At 47.0% G+C, this 16,836-nt stretch overlaps 1 protein-coding gene across 6 annotated transcripts in view; it reads right to left on the bottom strand.

Annotated features, from left to right (window-relative positions):
- The window catches only part of actn1 (actinin, alpha 1), a 39,432-nt gene extending 26,364 nt beyond the window's left edge, over window positions 1-13,068 (bottom strand). For 4 of the 6 annotated variants that reach the window (XM_076974453.1, XM_076974454.1, XM_076974456.1 and 1 more), the window contains exon 1: window positions 12,694-13,068. In XM_076974453.1, the coding sequence (XP_076830568.1) occupies window positions 12,694-12,813 (120 nt within the window). In that variant the 5' untranslated portion in view covers window positions 12,814-13,068. The remainder of the gene's footprint in view (window positions 1-12,693) is intronic. The other 2 variants (XM_076974455.1, XM_076974457.1) reach the window with 1 other exon arrangement.
- Window positions 13,069-16,836: the final 3,768 nt, after the last annotated feature.

Genomic DNA, 16,836 nt, shown 5'->3' with positions numbered 1-16,836 from the left:
CACCAACCGGAGCTAAACTTCCTCCTAAAGTCTGTGACTGTGTAACACAGTGTGTGTGTGCGCGTGTGTGTGTGTGTGTGTGTGTGTGTGTGTGTGTGAGAGAGAGAGAGAGAGAGAGAGAGAGGTTGCCATAGAGATAGTCTGCATCAGTAGGAGCAAGATTGTCTGGTATGTTAACAAGTTAATGGGAAACAGCTGTAGAACAGGAGCTCGTCTCAAACACACACACACACACACACACAGACACACACACACACACACACACACACACACACTCGGACACACATACATACAAACACACACAGACACACACACACACACTCAGACACACATACATACAAACACACACGGACACACACACGGACACACACACACGGACACACACATTTAAAAAGAAACACATGCATACGTGTACACACACATAAACAAACATAAACACACACACATACACACAGCAGTTTATGAGGGCATTAGGGCTCTGGATGTGATCCACTCTCTGCATTATTGCAGTATGTACCAGCATGTAATTCAGTCAGTGAATGAATGAAAAAGCAACATAGCAAGAAAGACTGAGAGGGAGGGGGAGGGGATAGAGAGAGAGAGGGAGAGAGAGAGTGAGGGATAGAAAGAAGAGGGAAGGATAGAGAGAGGGAGAGAGAAAGACAGAGAGGGAGAGTTAGCATTGTCCTTTCAATATTTATAGACTTATCTCTTACAGACACGCGTACATGTGTATGCACGCACACACACACACACACAGAGACTATATTGACAAACTGATAAACTACTGGAAGTGTGTGTGTGTGTGTGTGTGTGTGTGTGTGTGTGTGTGTGTGTGTGTGTGTGTGTGTGTGTGTGTGTGTGTGTGTGTGTGTGTGTGGTCATGTCTGTCTGCGCTTAGATGCAAGGGTGGGACTATAGACACACTTTGATCCAAATGAGAACATAAACAGTCATGATTTACTAAAACGTCAGGTCTATAGAAACTGAAACAGCCATATGTCTTTAAACCAAGCTGTGAGTGCATTTACTGTATTCGTATGAATGTTTCCTTAATGACTAACCCTAGAAATGAAGACTAACCCAAGATAATGAACCCTAACTAGATAATGAAGACTAACCCTAGATAAAGAAGACTAGATAATGAACCCTAACCCTAGATAATGAAGATTATCCCTGCAAAATGAATCCTAATTAGATGATTAAGACTAACCCTATAAAATGAACCCTAACTAGATAATGAAGACTAACCCTAGATAATGAAGAATAATACTGAATTTCTTTTCTCCGGTATGACTGGTGCTATGATGGTGACTCCATCAGTCTTTTCAGGACAAGCTCTGCCAAAGCCAACAGCTCCAAACCCTGTGAGAGCTTCAAAAACACAAGTAGACAGACACACACACACACACACACACACACACACACACACATACACTCACTCACACACACACTCACTCTCTCTCTCTCTCTCTCTCTCTCTCTCACACACACACACACACCCACTCTCTCTCTCTCTCACACACACACACTCACACACACACTCACACACACACTCACACACACTCACACTCACGCACACACACACACTCACACGCGCACACACACTCACGCACGCACACACACACACACACACACACACACACACACACACACACACATGTACACACATGTACACACACACACACACACAGAACTTTGAGGGGAGGGGGGTTCATACTTGTTTTCTGGAATGATAGAACACCCAAAGATGGTATTGTGTTCATGTAGTAACTTTGATAGCCTGTAAAAGCCCACTCAGCATGAAACACACACACACACACACACACACACACGTACATACACATACTGCACGCTCAGCACATCGCTGCACACCATCGCCGTAGCGAGGAGACACTGCTGTGTGATTCTCCTGTCGGTGTTCTCCTCCACCACACCCACCCTGTCTGCACTGTACATGCTGGGAACATGTTGCTATAGTAACCCCCAAGGCCTCAAAACCTACAAACAAGCAATAGGACCCCTCAAATTGTCATCTCATACACAACCACATCCATTCACCACACATACAGGGTAGTGCACTTCACCACACATACAGGGTAGTGCACTTCACCACACATACACGGTAGTGAACTTCACCACACATACACGGTAGTGCACTTCACCACACATACACGGTAGTGCACTTCACCACACATACAGGGTAGTGCACTTCACCACACATACAGGGTAGTGCACTTCACCACACATACAGGGTAGTGCACTTCACCACACATACACGGTAGTGCACTTCACCACACATACAGGGTAGTGCACTTCACCACACATACAGGGTAGTGCACTTCACCACACATACAGGGTAGTGCACTTCACCACACATACAGGGTAGTGCACTTCACCACACATACAGGGTAGTGCACTTCACCACACATACAGGGTAGTGCACTTCACCACACATACACGGTAGTGCACTTCACCACACATACACGGTAGTGCACTTCACCACACATACACGGTAGTGCACTTCACCACACATACAGGGTAGTGCACTTCACCACACATACACGGTAGTGAACTTCACCACACATACAGGGTAGTGCACTTCACCACACATAGACGGTAGTGCACTTCACCACACATACACAGTAGTGCACTTCACCACACATACACGGTAGTGAACTTCACCACACATACAGGGTAGTGCACTTCACCACACATACAGGGTAGTGCACTCCACCACACATACAGGGTAGTGCACTTCACCACACATACAGGGTAGGGCACTTCACCACACATACAGGGTAGTGCACTCCACCACACATACAGGGTAGTGCACTTGACCACACATACAGGGTAGTGCACTTGACCACACATACAGGGTAGTGCACTTCATCACACATACACGGTAGTGCACTTCACCACACATACAGAGTAGTGCACTTCACCACACATACAGGGTAGTGCACTTCACCACACATACAGGGTAGTGCGCTTTACCACACATACAGGGTAGTGCACTTCACCTCACATACACGGTAGTGCACTTCACCACACATACAGGGTAGTGCGCTTTACCACACATACAGGGTAGTGCACTTCACCTCACATACACGGTAGTGCACTTTACCACATATACAGGGTAGTGCATTTCACCACACATACAGGTTAGTGCACTTCACCACACATACACGGTAGTGCACTTTACCACATATACAGGGTAGTGTGCTACTATCAAGATTGGCTACTAGTGCTTACTGTAACTGCATTTGTTACCCAACCATGTAATAGTTCAAAAACACAGAGCAACACCCACATAACTATGAGCTCTGTGTGTTTAGAGAGTCACTCCAGCCTTTATGGTGGAAGTTGAGGTGTTTTATCATACTCATTACATGTTCTGTGTGTGTGTGTGTCTGTGCCTTTAGGGAAAGTATATGTAAATCTCTCCCTCACACACACACACACATACACACACACACACACACACACACACACACCGAGCTGTTACTGCAGTCCAGACTTCACGTTTTGAATACCACAGGAGAGTGAAAGCTGTGATCAGTAATACTGGAGCCGTTGGAGAGGAAGTCTTTGTTCTCCTGCTGTTAACATCTTCACCAGCAACTACGACTGTCCAGACCAGTTAATGGAGAGTGAAATTACCATGGAAACATGCCATTCTATTAAGCAAAAAATCCTTCACCGTTTAAGACATGCAACAACAGTTTAATAATGAACAACCATGTCAACCATGTCAACCATGTCAGCCATGTCAACCAATGTGTAAAACTCCACTCTGACAGAAACCTGAACTGAACTGAATTTCAACAGCAATAAGGATTTTGATAACTACACCCCTTCATCACACATCTTATGTCTAAGAAAGTGAACTAATACTTACACACACACACACACACACACACACAGAACGGCAGCTGTAAACAGGGAAGTGAGATCAGTGTAGAGGAGCATACTGGAGTATACTGACTGCTGAGTGAGTGACCAAACACACACACACACACACACACACACACACACACACACACACACACACACACACACACACACACACACACACACACACACACCTTATCTATACTCCTGAGTCCTATGGTTATCTACCCTCCTTGTGCGTGACCCTCCAACACAACAGGGTGAGCAGAAAAGCCCACACCAGCCCACCCAGAACAGCCCACACAGAACACCCACACCAGCCCACACAGATCAGCACACACGGACCCATAAAGAACAGCCCACACCAGCCCACATAAAACAGCACAAACCATCCCACATAGAACAGCACACTGCAATTTTCTCAGCTTCTGCTGTGATCCTGCTGACAGACCCACAAACATACAACAAACCCACAACCAACCGAAACAAGCACAATGAAAACAAACCAGTCCACATTCACACACCTACTACCAAACATACAATGGAACTCCAACAAACCTCTGTTAAATCTCTCACACACACACACACATGCGCGCACACATACACATCTGCCCACACACATATACATACACAATGGAATACTACTATAACACTAAGTAATACTATTATTATTAATACTGGGAGAAAGAGAAACAGACACATAGACAGACAGACTGTGCTCTGTGTGTGTGTGTGTGTGTGTGTGTGTGTGTGTGTGTGTGTGTGTGTGTGTGTGTGTGTGTGGGTGACCACGATAAACCACAATATGAAGTTATAATAATGTCTCCTCGCCTGTATAAGCTGGGGCTGCTGTGTGCTGCGCTGTCTCGCTGTGTAAACCAGCTGTATCCCTAAAGCCTCCAGCTACGACCCTTCCACACCCCACCGGAAGCTGCTGGCATCAGGACCATCAGGTGAGAGCTGAGGGAGGAGCTACACAAACCTCAAACCCGTCTGCTTGGCTCTGATTGTACTCTGGAGTTTGTGCTCCTCCCCAAAAACCTTTTATTACAGTTTTTTGCAGATGCTAAGACCCAATTTCTGAAACTATTTCTCTTTTTGTCTAAACTTTACACACAGCAGCCAATGCTACACACACAACAGGTAAAACATCACACACTTTTGGTAAAAGCACACACTTCAACCAAAACTCTTACAAAAATTGCCAAAACCATATTATTTCATCCAAAAATATACACAAAAATATCAGATGATTAGCCTTTCATTCATGTGACTACACACCGGCAAATGGAAAACACTACGACCATGTGTTTAGTTTGCAGTCTGCTGTGAAGGTCTGTCAGATGTTTCACATACAGTATACATGAATATTCACAAAAATAGTGGTTATTTCTGCACTTACACCATAAAGTAAAACACAATTACAAGGGTTTTTTTGGTTTTGCCTGAACACTACAGCAACACATGCTGTATATACTGTAAACACATAGACAACAAAAACAACAAAAAAGAAAAACAAAGACAAAATAACCTCAAGCTTCCTCCATCACCTGCTGAATGTATTTGCACTGGTGGGGTTGGTGACCATCTCCATGCCAAAAAGAACTCAACATCAACGGAGGGTTCGGTGGAGGTGAAGCACAACAAATTGTGGTTGTTCAGTGAACCAGTTTGTACTTGAGCAACCTTATGTTGACCCAGACGACAACAAACCTGGACTGTTCTGGTTCATCACCCTAGTGATGGAGAATGAGTATGTTGTGCTCTGTGTTGAAGAAGGTGATGATGTGCACAATATTGTAGGGACCTAGAGTGGCACCATGATGAACACCACACATTGTGTGATGGTGCCATGCTGCCAGGGACTCTGACAATGGTACAGTGTCCTATGATGTTCATTACAGTATTGTACAACAGTATAAAATAGGCATAACAATGTCAATGCTGTGTGGCCCAGGACACTAGATTATCAGTTGTTTCACACTGTTACTGGCCCAGTGCAGATAGACTCACTGAATGAATGTTGCTGACGTTGTCAGTAATGATGTGCTGTTGTTTGCTGCTGTAGTTGTCAGAAATGTGTGCTGTTGTTTGCTCTGACCATATTGATGATGGTCTCTGTCTGTTCCGAGGTGGATAGCTGTCTTTGTTGCAAAAAGTGTGTTTAAGAATTTCTAAATGAGTGTAAGGCAGAGAATGTGCTTAAAGTTTAGTGCACCAGTTCAATAGATAGGCTACATGGGTTAGTGTTTTAAAAAATTGTGCTATGAGGGTATACATTTATACGTCTTAGCAGCTGCAAAAAACTGTAAGCCACACCTTCAGGTGCGTTTATGACCAGGCCAACAGCAAAGCCACACACACACACACACACACACACACACACACACACACACACACACACACACACAAACACAAACTCAGTCCATCATTACAGCCTTCATGGAGGAATGAAGTGATAGTGTTTTGAGAGTTGTGAGAGTGATGCGAGAGTTGTGTGTGTGTGTGTGTGTGTGTGTATCTTTTTGGAAAAGGTGTGAGGTTGTTTATGTAACAGTCAGGTGTGTGTGTGTGTGTGTGTGTGTGTCTGTGGGTGTGTGGAGAATGTGTGAGTTTGGTCAGTTATGTGAGAGTTCTGAGGGGCAGGTGTGTAACTGTTAGGCATGTGTGTGTGTGTGTGTGTGTGTGTGGAGACGGTGTGAGGTTGCTCCATTGTGTGAGAGTCAAAAGAGTGTATTTAGAGAAGGTGTGTAAGAGCCGTGTGTGTGGGAGTGCAGGTGTGTGAGAGTCAGGTGTGTGTAGAGGCGGTGTGTGACAGCCATTTGCAGGGGGGCAGTTGTGTGTGTGTGTGGGAGCAGGTGTGTTAAGAGCTGTGTAGCTCTGTAAAACTCTCTCTCCCTTTCCAACTCAGTTCTCTTTCAGATAGCTTTGCTATATGGCTGTATGCCAAAGCACTGCAGTGTGAAGAAATGCCTTGATGTGCATATTTAATCTCTTTTCTCTCTAGACCAGGCAGCATGACAGGCCCTGAGAGGGTCATCAGGTCGCCTGTCAGGCAGCCTCTCCCTTCTACTATTTGCATTGAACCCTTTAAACTTGGATAGGAATGACCCAATCTTACCCATTTGACTCCTCAAATAGAACTGGCCAGGGCCTCCTGAAAGGGGCTCAGGGCGGGGCCACAGCACACAGCCGGTGAGTGGGCAGGTGTGGGGAGACTAATGAGAGAACTAGGCTCCTTTTAATGCAGAAGCGAAACCTGTGGAATTCTGGGACATTTAATGTGGGTAAACAAAAGGCTTACTAGTGTAGGGGTCCTGTAGCAAAAGAGAGAATTCCACACTGCACAGGAAGTGGCTGGGTGGTACGATCAAGCTCGCAGCATGTCTGCTTGTCACACACACTTCATCCTGCGCACTTTCGAGTGAAGGGTCCAAGGGTTTCCAAGTTCACCTGTTCATAAATGCGAACGGAAACAAAGGAACTGCCAGTACAGCATGTAAGTGGCCATGTGACCGTGTGAGGGGCCATGTAACCGTGTGAAGGGCCATGTAACCGTGTGAAGGGCCATGTGACCGTGTGAGGGGCCATGTAACCGTGTGAAGGGCCATGTGACCGTGTGAGGGGCCATGTGACCGTGTAAGGGGCCATGTAACCGTGTGAAGGGCCATGTGACCGTGTGAGGGGCCATGTAACCGTGTGAAGGGCCATGTGACCGTGTGAGAGGCCATGTAACCGTGTGAGGGGCCATGTAACCGTGTGAAGGGCCATGTGACCGTGTGAGGGGCCATGTAACCGTGTGAAGGGCCATGTGACCGTGTGAGAGGCCATGTAACCGTGTGAGGGGCCATGTAACCATGTGAAGGGCCATGTGACCGTGTGAGGGGCCATGTAATCGTGTGAAGGGCCATGTGACCGTGTGAGGGGCCATGTAACCGTGTGCAGGGCCATGTGACCGTGTGAGGGGCCATGTAACCGTGTGAAGGGCCATGTGACCGTGTGAGGGGCCATGTAACCGTGTGAGGGGCCATGTAATCGTGTGAAGGGCCATGTAACCATGTGAGGGGCCATGTGGACTGTGTGACTGTGGCCCTTGGCAACACACACACACCCACACACACATGTGTGTGGGTGTGTGTGTGTTGCCAAGGGCCACAGTCACACAGTCCACATGTATGTGTGTGTGTGTGTGTGTGTGTGTGTGTGTGTGTGTGTGTGTGTGTGTGTGTGTGTGTGTGTGTAATTAACAGGTATGAATGACAGTTGTTGTTCGGTTGAGGCCCTGTTTCATGTACAGATGCAAGAGCAGCATTTAGCACATCAACAGAACCTGGCACCTATACCAGTTAACATACACAGACGGACACAGACATCTGTGAAGAACTGACTCATTTAAATACTGTGTTTTTGGGTATGATTATATGATTATAAGAGAGACAGACAGAGAACGAGACACAGAGAGAGACAGAGAGCGAGAGAATAAGGAAGTGGGAGGCAGGAATATGCAGGGAGGGGCCTTAGGTACCTGCCTATCCTTATAAGGACAATAAGGACAAGCCTAGACAGCACAGCTAACACAGCCTTGTGTCTTGAGGGTAGAGGAGAGAAGAGAGGTGTAGAAGAGAGGTGTAGAGGAGAGGTGTAGAGGAGAGAGGTGTAGAGGAGAGAAGCGTAGAGGAGAGAGGTGTAGAGGAGAGATGTGTAGAGGAGATATGTGTAGAGGAGAGACGTGTAGAGGAGAGAGGTGTAGTGGAAAGGTGTAGTGGAGAGAGGTGTAGAGGAGATATGTGTAGAGGAGATATGTGTAGAGGAGAGAGGCGTAGAGGAGAGAGGTGTAGTGGAAAGGTGTAGAGGAGAGAGGTGTAGAGGAGAGAGGTGTAGAAGAGAGGTGTAGAGGAGAGGTGTAGAGGAGAGAGGTGTAGAGGAGAGAGGTGTAGAGGAGATATGTGTAGAGGAGAGAGGTGTAGTGGAAAGGTGTAGTGGAGAGAGGTGTAGAGGATAGAGGTGTAGAGGAGATATGTGTAGAGGAGAGAGGCGTAGAGGAGAGAGGTGTAGAGGAAATGTGTGTAGAGGAGAGAGGTGTAGAGGAGAGATGTGTAGAGGAGATATGTGTAGAGGAGAGATGTGTAGAGGAGAGAGGTGTAGTGGAAAGGTGTAGTGAAGAGAGGTGTAGAGGAGATATGTGTAGAGGAGAGAGGCGTAGAGGAGAGAGGCATAGAGGAGAGAGGTGTAGTGGAAAGGTGTAGAGGAGAGAGGTGTAGTGGAGAGAGGTGTAGAGGAGAGAGGTGTAGAAGAGAGGTGTAGAGGAGAGGTGTAGAGGAGAGAGGTGTAGAGGAGATATGTGTAGAGGAGAGAGGTGTAGTGGAAAGGTGTAGTGGAGAGAGGTGTAGAGGAGAGAGGTGTAGAGGAGATATGTGTAGAGGAGAGAGGCGTAGAGGAGAGAGGTGTAGAGGAAATGTGTGTAGAGGAGAGAGGTGTAGAGGAGAGAGGTGTAGTGGAAAGGTGTAGAGGAGAGAGGTGTAGTGGAGAGAGGTGTAGAGGAGATATGTGTAGAGGAGAGAGGTATAGAGAGGTGTAGAGGAGATATGTGTAGAGGAGAGGTGTAGAGGAGATATGTGTAGAGGAGAGGTGTAGTGGAGAGAGGTGTATAGGAGATATGTGTAGAGGTGAGAGGTGTAGAGGAGATATGTGTAGAGGAGAGAGGGGTAGAGGAGATATGTGTAGAGGAGAGAGGTGTAGAGGAGAGAGGTGTAGAGGAGATATGTGTAGAGGAGAGAGGTATAGAGGAGAGGTGTAGAGGAGAGAGGTGTAGAGGAGATATGTGTAGAGGAGAGAGGTGTAAAGGAGATATGTGTAGAGGAGAGAGGCATAGAGGAGAGAGGTGTAGAGGAGATATGTGTAGAGGAGACAGGTGTAGAGGAGAGAGGTGTAGAGGAGATATGTGTAGAGGAGAGAGGTGTAGAGGAGATAGATGTAGAGGAGAGGTGTAGAGGTGAGAGGTGTAGAGGAGATATGTGTAGAGGAGAGAGGTGTAAAGGAGAAAGGTGTAGAGGAGAGAGGTGTAGAGGAGAGAGGTGTAGAGGAGATATGTGTAGAGGAGATATGTGTAAAGGAGTAAGGTGTAGAGGAGAGAGGTGTAGAGGAGATATGTGTAGAGGAGAGAGGTGTAGAGGAGATATATGTAGAGGAGATATGTGTAGAGGAGAGAGGTGTAGAGGAGAGATGTGTAGAGGAGATATGTGTACAGGAGAGAGGTGTAGAGGAGATATGTGTAGAGGAGATATGTATAGAGGAGAGAGGTGTAGAGGAGAGATGTGTAGAGGAGATATGTGTACAGGAGAGAGGTGTAGAGGAGATATGTGTAGAGGAGATATGTGTAGAGGAGAGAGGTGTAGAGGAGAGATGTGTACAGGAGATATGTGTACAGGAGATATGTGTAGAGGAGATATCTGTAGAGGAGATATGTGTAGAGGAGAGAGGTGTAGAGGAGATATGTGTAGAGGAGAGAGGTGTAGAGGAGATATGTGTAGAGGAGAGAGATGTAGAGGAGAGAGGTGTAGAGGAGATATGTGTAGAGGAGAGAGGTGTAGAGGAGAGAGGTGTAGAGGAGATATGTGTAGAGGAGACAGGTGTAGAGGAGAGAGGTGTAGAGGAGATATGTGTAGAGGAGAGAGGTGTAGAGGAGATATGTGTAGAGAAGAGAGGTGTAGAGGAGATATATGTAGAGGAGAGAGGTGTAGAGGAGAGGTGGATGAGCAGCTGAGCAGTTGGAGTGATCTCTCCTCACCCCTCCTTCAGTATTTGTGTCTCTGACACACATGTGAACTTGTCTCAAACATAGAGCCAGTCATCTTTTAGCATCATCAGTGTCACAACCCACACACACACACACACACAAAAGCTGGCCCTTGGCAGCAGGATTAGCTGTTAACATGGGCTGTGATATGGTGATAAGGTATGCTGTTGATGTCCTGAGTCAGGTTTTGACTCGCTCATGACAACACACACACACACTCACACACACACAAAGAGAGAGAGAGAGAGAGAGAGAGAGAGAGAGAGAGAGAGAGAGAGAGATTAACACAGACACATGTATGCATGCACACACATTAATAGATCATTTTAAATTAACTCTTCTAAGGTGTATGTTTTTATGAGCTGTGCTCTGTGCGTGTGCGCATTTAAGAGCTTGCTCGGTTAAATGACCCTCCTTTACTGACCTTCATGTTGAACAATAACCTATTTATCCAGTTCACACAAGCACACACATACAGAGTCATTAGAGTCACAGAGGGTGTTAATTGGGCAGAACGCTGCCTATCTGGGTCTGCATCCTAACTCTGTGTGTGTGTGTGTGTGTGTGTGTGTGTGTGTTCTCTAGTAAAAGTTACATTCTAGTAAAGTTACACTTAAGACACTTAGAATACTAGTATGAGAAGAGTGGTATACTAGTATGAGAAGAGTGGTATACTAGTATGAGAAGAGTGGTATACTAGAGTGAGAAGAGTGGTATACTAGAGTGAGAAGTGAGAATATGCACAGAAACACCTCGGAGCTGTGCTGGAAACACATCAGACCTGTGTAAGGATCTGTTTTAGTCTTGCCCATTCCATCCTTTTCTGACCTATTATAAACTTCCTTAACACACACACACACATCAACAAACCCCAAGAGCTGGTGAGTGAAATCTTTAAATGAAATATTTAAAGTTGTGAAATGAATCACTAACGCAGCTGAATGGATTTTGCACAGAGCACCGCTCACTGATGACATCTTCCGTTTCGAGCTCTACACTCTCATATCTGAGTGAGCGCCTTTCCTCTCGGTAGCCGTCTACCGATGACATAATTTGGGAAACGAGAGGCCGAAGCTTTCCACACATCGGAAAAAAAGAAAAGGGGGTAAAGTTTTCCAAGAGCAGCGCGCGGGGTCTGTTATTACCATTTTTGGGCAGGCTCGGTCGCGTGAAGCCCAGCCCTAACCGCAGCGCCCTCGCGGATTCCAGACCGCTTTTTCTTTTTTCCTCTCCATACTTTTCAAAGAGGAGGAAAAGTGTGGGAGCAAATGTTGCAGTCATACTCTAAATACTTTGTAGGCCTGGGCTGCTCGGTGGACCTGCACGGACGGCCGTCATGTGATTTCGCATTGAGTTTATCCGCCCTGACCAAAAAACTGCGGTAGACTAGTTCATTTGGTTAAGAGCATCAGCTGCAACGAACGCGCTTATTCTTACGCAGAGTACCGAGTGCGATACAACGACTACGCTGCTGCCGTAAAACGAGCTCGTGCTTAACGCACTTTTGTTTTCATCTTACTGCGACTGTCCGCGCATCAGCACACGGTCATATGACACAGCAGGGCAACCACCAGCATCCCGGCACCCACAAACAAGAAGGTGTCGCCGGCATCTGTTGCGCTGGAGGTACGCGTACAGAACGGGCTGGAGTGCTTGATGCTCGGGTCATACTGAATGACCTCAAATTAATGGATAAAATCAACTGATAACTGAACAAATGTGAGCGTGTGTCATAGAAACACGACCCTAACTTCGCAATAAAAAGACCCCAGCGAGTTTCAGTGCATGCAGGCACACTTACGTCCCTCTTCCACAAACAAAACGCATAAGTAATAGTTATGACAGAACTTATAACGGATCAGACCGTGTTTGGCATCAGGCGACCCGGAGGCACTAATGCACCGTGTGAGGAGTCAGCCGGTGGAGGGTGAATTGCACCACTGATTAAAGCTGCGATCCCGGAGACGCTTTCCGTTAAGACGGGGCGCAAAAGCTCGCTCTACCTTCCGCTGTTGTTTTTCCCAAGCGGGATCAAGAAGGAGATCCCGGTCCCAGTCGTCTTCCTGCTGCATGTAGTCGTTTTCACCACCGTCGTAATGATGATGATGATGATGATGGTCCATACTGGTTGCGCGAGACACTCTTCTGTCGCTCTAGTCTCCGCTCCGTCTTGGACAGTTGCGCTAATGCGGCGCGGTAACACTCCCGAGCGCACTTAACACGCGGTGCTGGGAACGATGGGAGCGGTGCGCGCTCGGCCTGCCGCTGACTCGCTGGTCCCTCACACTCCGTCCACTCGCGCGGAGTCCTCGCCTCCGTTTCTCTCTGGTTCTAATGCCGCGAGCCAGAGTGCAAGTAGGCAGGACCTCCAGCGCGAGCGACGGGGGCCGAAACTTCGCTGTAATGGGGGGGGGTCGGGTGGGGGGGGGATCTGGCACTTCATTGGCTGTTGAGCGTACTCCTAGGCCCCGCCTTATACTCCAGAGTCAGCTGCTATTGGATAATCTATATTGCAGTTAATGGAGTCAACCTATCCTGACAGTCTGTAGGTTGTGGTTGAGCAATCGTTTGAAAGGTTTGGATGGGCACGCGGGTTTTAACAATTAAAGCGGTACCAGTATTGGCAATTAATCGATAACTTGTCGTTATACTTAGCGAGCATTTCAGTGGTTAATTAGGAAAGAGTTTTCGGGGACCCCCCCCCCCCTTCAGACGGTCTCTAGAACCTCCACTGATCCAAACAGATGGAGTCACGTCTGATTTCAAGGTACAATCTTACACATTGTTATACATTGGACTTGTTAGATTTATACATTGATATCCAGTGTGTGGTAGCAATGGGCTCTGTGGTTCGTAAAAAGTAATAAAACATAAAACACACAAAAACAAATACTGATTTTTTTTATTAAATGACGAAATAAAGTTAAAAATATTTAAAATATTTTAATTACTCTGAATAATGCAAACATGATGGAATGATGTTTATTTGTTTTCTTTATATGTTTATGTATTACTATCTTTCTCACCAGTCGGTTTATTAGAGACGGAGTTATAGCCTATTAGTTATTACACTCCAGGTGTACTGTTACAGCGTCTAGCCCGTCTGTCGCTCTGCGCAGTTCGGGCTGCCTCAGGTCCGTCACCAGCGGGCAGCTTCTGACACCGAACCCAGTGGTGACTTCTTATAGTGACTTAGGAACTACTGTAAGCGCAGTTGGAACATACACAAACACACACTGTAAAGTGCACCAAGTGAATGCGTTCGTGTGCACATACAGAATAAGAACGTATTATATAGGCTAACGGTTGAATAACCGCCGTTATACGGGGTGGGAGTTGACGACACACCGGACAGCTGCCAGAGTTCACGCGGCTACCTCACATCACCGCGCGACTGGCACCGGTTCAGAGCCTCGCCGTTTCCTTCCACCGCCGCCGCCGCCTCTGAAGTCCCAAGAAGGTTGTGTGTAACCGCGAAGGCAGCGCGCAGCTCGCTCTCCGGGGCAAAGTAACTCAGCCTTGTAAGGCAAAACCTCCATTGCACCGGATAGGCACAAGGAGACGTGCTTATGAAGAGGAAGAGTCTATCCCGACGTCTGAAACACTAGCGCGCGGACACGAATGTCGGCGCGCGCTTCCTTACATGGCCAAACGTCCCGGCGCAGAAATATTTGGGAAAGTGATGTCACACGGAGCTCGAGCGCGATGTGAGGTCGTTCCTACAACCAAACCAGAGAACGTTCACGTGAGAGGACACGCGTGTGGGGCCTTCCCTTCACACCTTTTGTAATTACTAGTAAATTAATACACAACGAAATGTATTAAAAGAAAATTCCCCCCTTTAGTTCTGATGTAAGTAGGATAGATTTTCAAAAAAAAAACAAACCACACTAGACACATTTATCTCGAATTTAATGGCTGCGCTGGATAAGAGTGACGGAAAGATAATGGAGTCTGTGGGAAAAGTGCTTCAGCGTAGCTGCCAACCAAAAGATGACGACGATATCAGGCCGGAAATAAGAGCGGGTCAAGCCCGTCAGTCTGAACAAGCGGTTTCGCTCTCCTTTGGTTACGGGCGTATGTTTTACATTAAAAAGCCTGTTTCGATGGACTCTTAAAGTGTTTCTTGTGCTGACAGTACCTATATCTAAAGAATTATTCAGACGAGGAATCTCGCCTCTGTACAGATGTAGATGCAGGTGAAAGGGCTCAGAAGGTTATGCAATGGCACATTTCGCAAACACTCTTTCACAACGCACAAAGAGAATGCGAGATGAAGCCGATACTGGCTTTAAAGAAAGACTACAATCAAAATCTAGTATTTTTGCACTCTCTCACGCACACACACACACAAAGGATCTCGGTGAGATACACACGTGCGAAGGTATTGATACATCTGGAGGCGTGCTAACGTGGGGTCATATGGGCCGTGGTAATGGTGTGTGACAGGCCTCTGGTGTGATTCCAGAACATTCCAGCACCATTCATCTGGCTAAGGACCATGTATAGCAGAGGAAGAGCATAACTTGTAAACACTGATGTCACCTCAGTCGCTGGGTTCAATTACTGCAAGATACCTTCGACAAATTAAGAAATTTTGCAAACCCCAATGGCTTGCAGAGAACAGGTGAAATATGTTTGTGCGTTCGTGATGCATGTGACCTTGGAGTCCAAAAAGAATTCAAGTGAGGCGTGCCAGCAGGTTTGAGTAACCAGCACGTGGGTAGAGCAAGTCCGATTCCTGTGGATAAGGCAGTGTGTGATGACTGACTCTGCACTGCCAATATTTTAGCGACACGCCAGGAAACAGTAGGAGAGAAGGACAAATACGACAATAAGGCCCCCCAAAAAACCATGTCACTATACTACACAAACAGCATGAATACATCACCATAGCTGAGATACGCAGCGCACCCAGAAACATCAGCCATGACCTCCTCTTGCGTGGGGGAGGGGTTTAGGAACTACAGTCCCTAATTGTTTTAATGTAATGACATGTGTTAAGTCACCAGGTATGGGGTACACACCAAACACTATCACTTTGTTGCTCATATGAGAAATTTCTGCCAAGTTCTGAACCGTGGAAGACTCGGGGCATGTAAGGACAGCTGACTTGTGACGGGTTTGTCTGAGACAGAACTGAATCTTCAGAATGCTAAGAATGCTGATGTCATTTTCTCCAAGTCGTAATCTGAAGACCTGAATGTGTGTGATCTTCGTAAGAAAGGGTGATGTCACTGGTGTGCGTGTGTGGGGGTTGTCGTTTTGCCTGTGCTGCCCTCTCCAAACAAAGGCAGGCCTCCACAGGCCCCACGGGTGAGTCCTGTAAGCACGGGTCAGGAATCACAGCAGCTGGCCTCCGTGTGCTGCGGTCAGTGAGGCAGTGGCCTGTAATTACAGCCCAGCTCACAGATCCTGCTCCCCCAGGTCTCTTCCCTCTGCTCCCAGGTTAGAGATGGGCAGGCCCAGAAGGCCTTACTTTCTCCCTGTAGAAACTGATGATGGCACGTGGGTGGCTGGCAGGGAGCCTGTCTCTCGCATTCTTTTGAGATTAGGAGAAATCTCTCTTACTGTAGGACAGGTGAATTACTGTAAGAGGAGGCATGTTACTGTAGGAGGGGGCGTGTTACTGTAAGGGGGGAGTTGTAGGAGGGAATGTGTTACTGTAGGAAAGAGTAGGAGGGGGCGTGTTACTGTAGGAGGTGTTACTGTAGAAGGGGTGCATTACTGTAGGAGGGGGCGTAATGCTGTAGAGGGTGAGTTACTGTGTGTGTGTGTGTGGGGGGGGGGTTACTGTAGCACTTGCCTTACACGCAGATGCTTGTACAGCACGCAGCCTGACCCTGCCAAATTCCGCCATTTCCTACTACATGGCAATTCTCCTCCACTCCATTCATCCAGACTAATGACTGCACATTATAAGGAGAGGCACTGAGAAAGGTCAGGACAGCAAGCTGGAGGCACCTGAGATGGTAGTGAAGAACAATACACTGTTTAACAAAAGAGTCATTCCTCAACAGGGACATGACATGTCTGGAAATGTTTTGAAGTACTGTCAGTGTTTGAGTGTGGGTTGGTTTTTATTAAGTACTGGTTAACAGTTCAAAGTCGAAAGATGCCATAATTAATTTAGGATATATGATTAG

This window comes from Brachyhypopomus gauderio, chromosome 15 (assembly GCF_052324685.1).
Source record: "Brachyhypopomus gauderio isolate BG-103 chromosome 15, BGAUD_0.2, whole genome shotgun sequence".
Taxonomy (NCBI): domain Eukaryota; kingdom Metazoa; phylum Chordata; class Actinopteri; order Gymnotiformes; family Hypopomidae; genus Brachyhypopomus; species Brachyhypopomus gauderio.
Note: the sequence above shows the minus strand (reverse complement) of the source record. Positions and strands in the feature narration are given on the sequence as shown.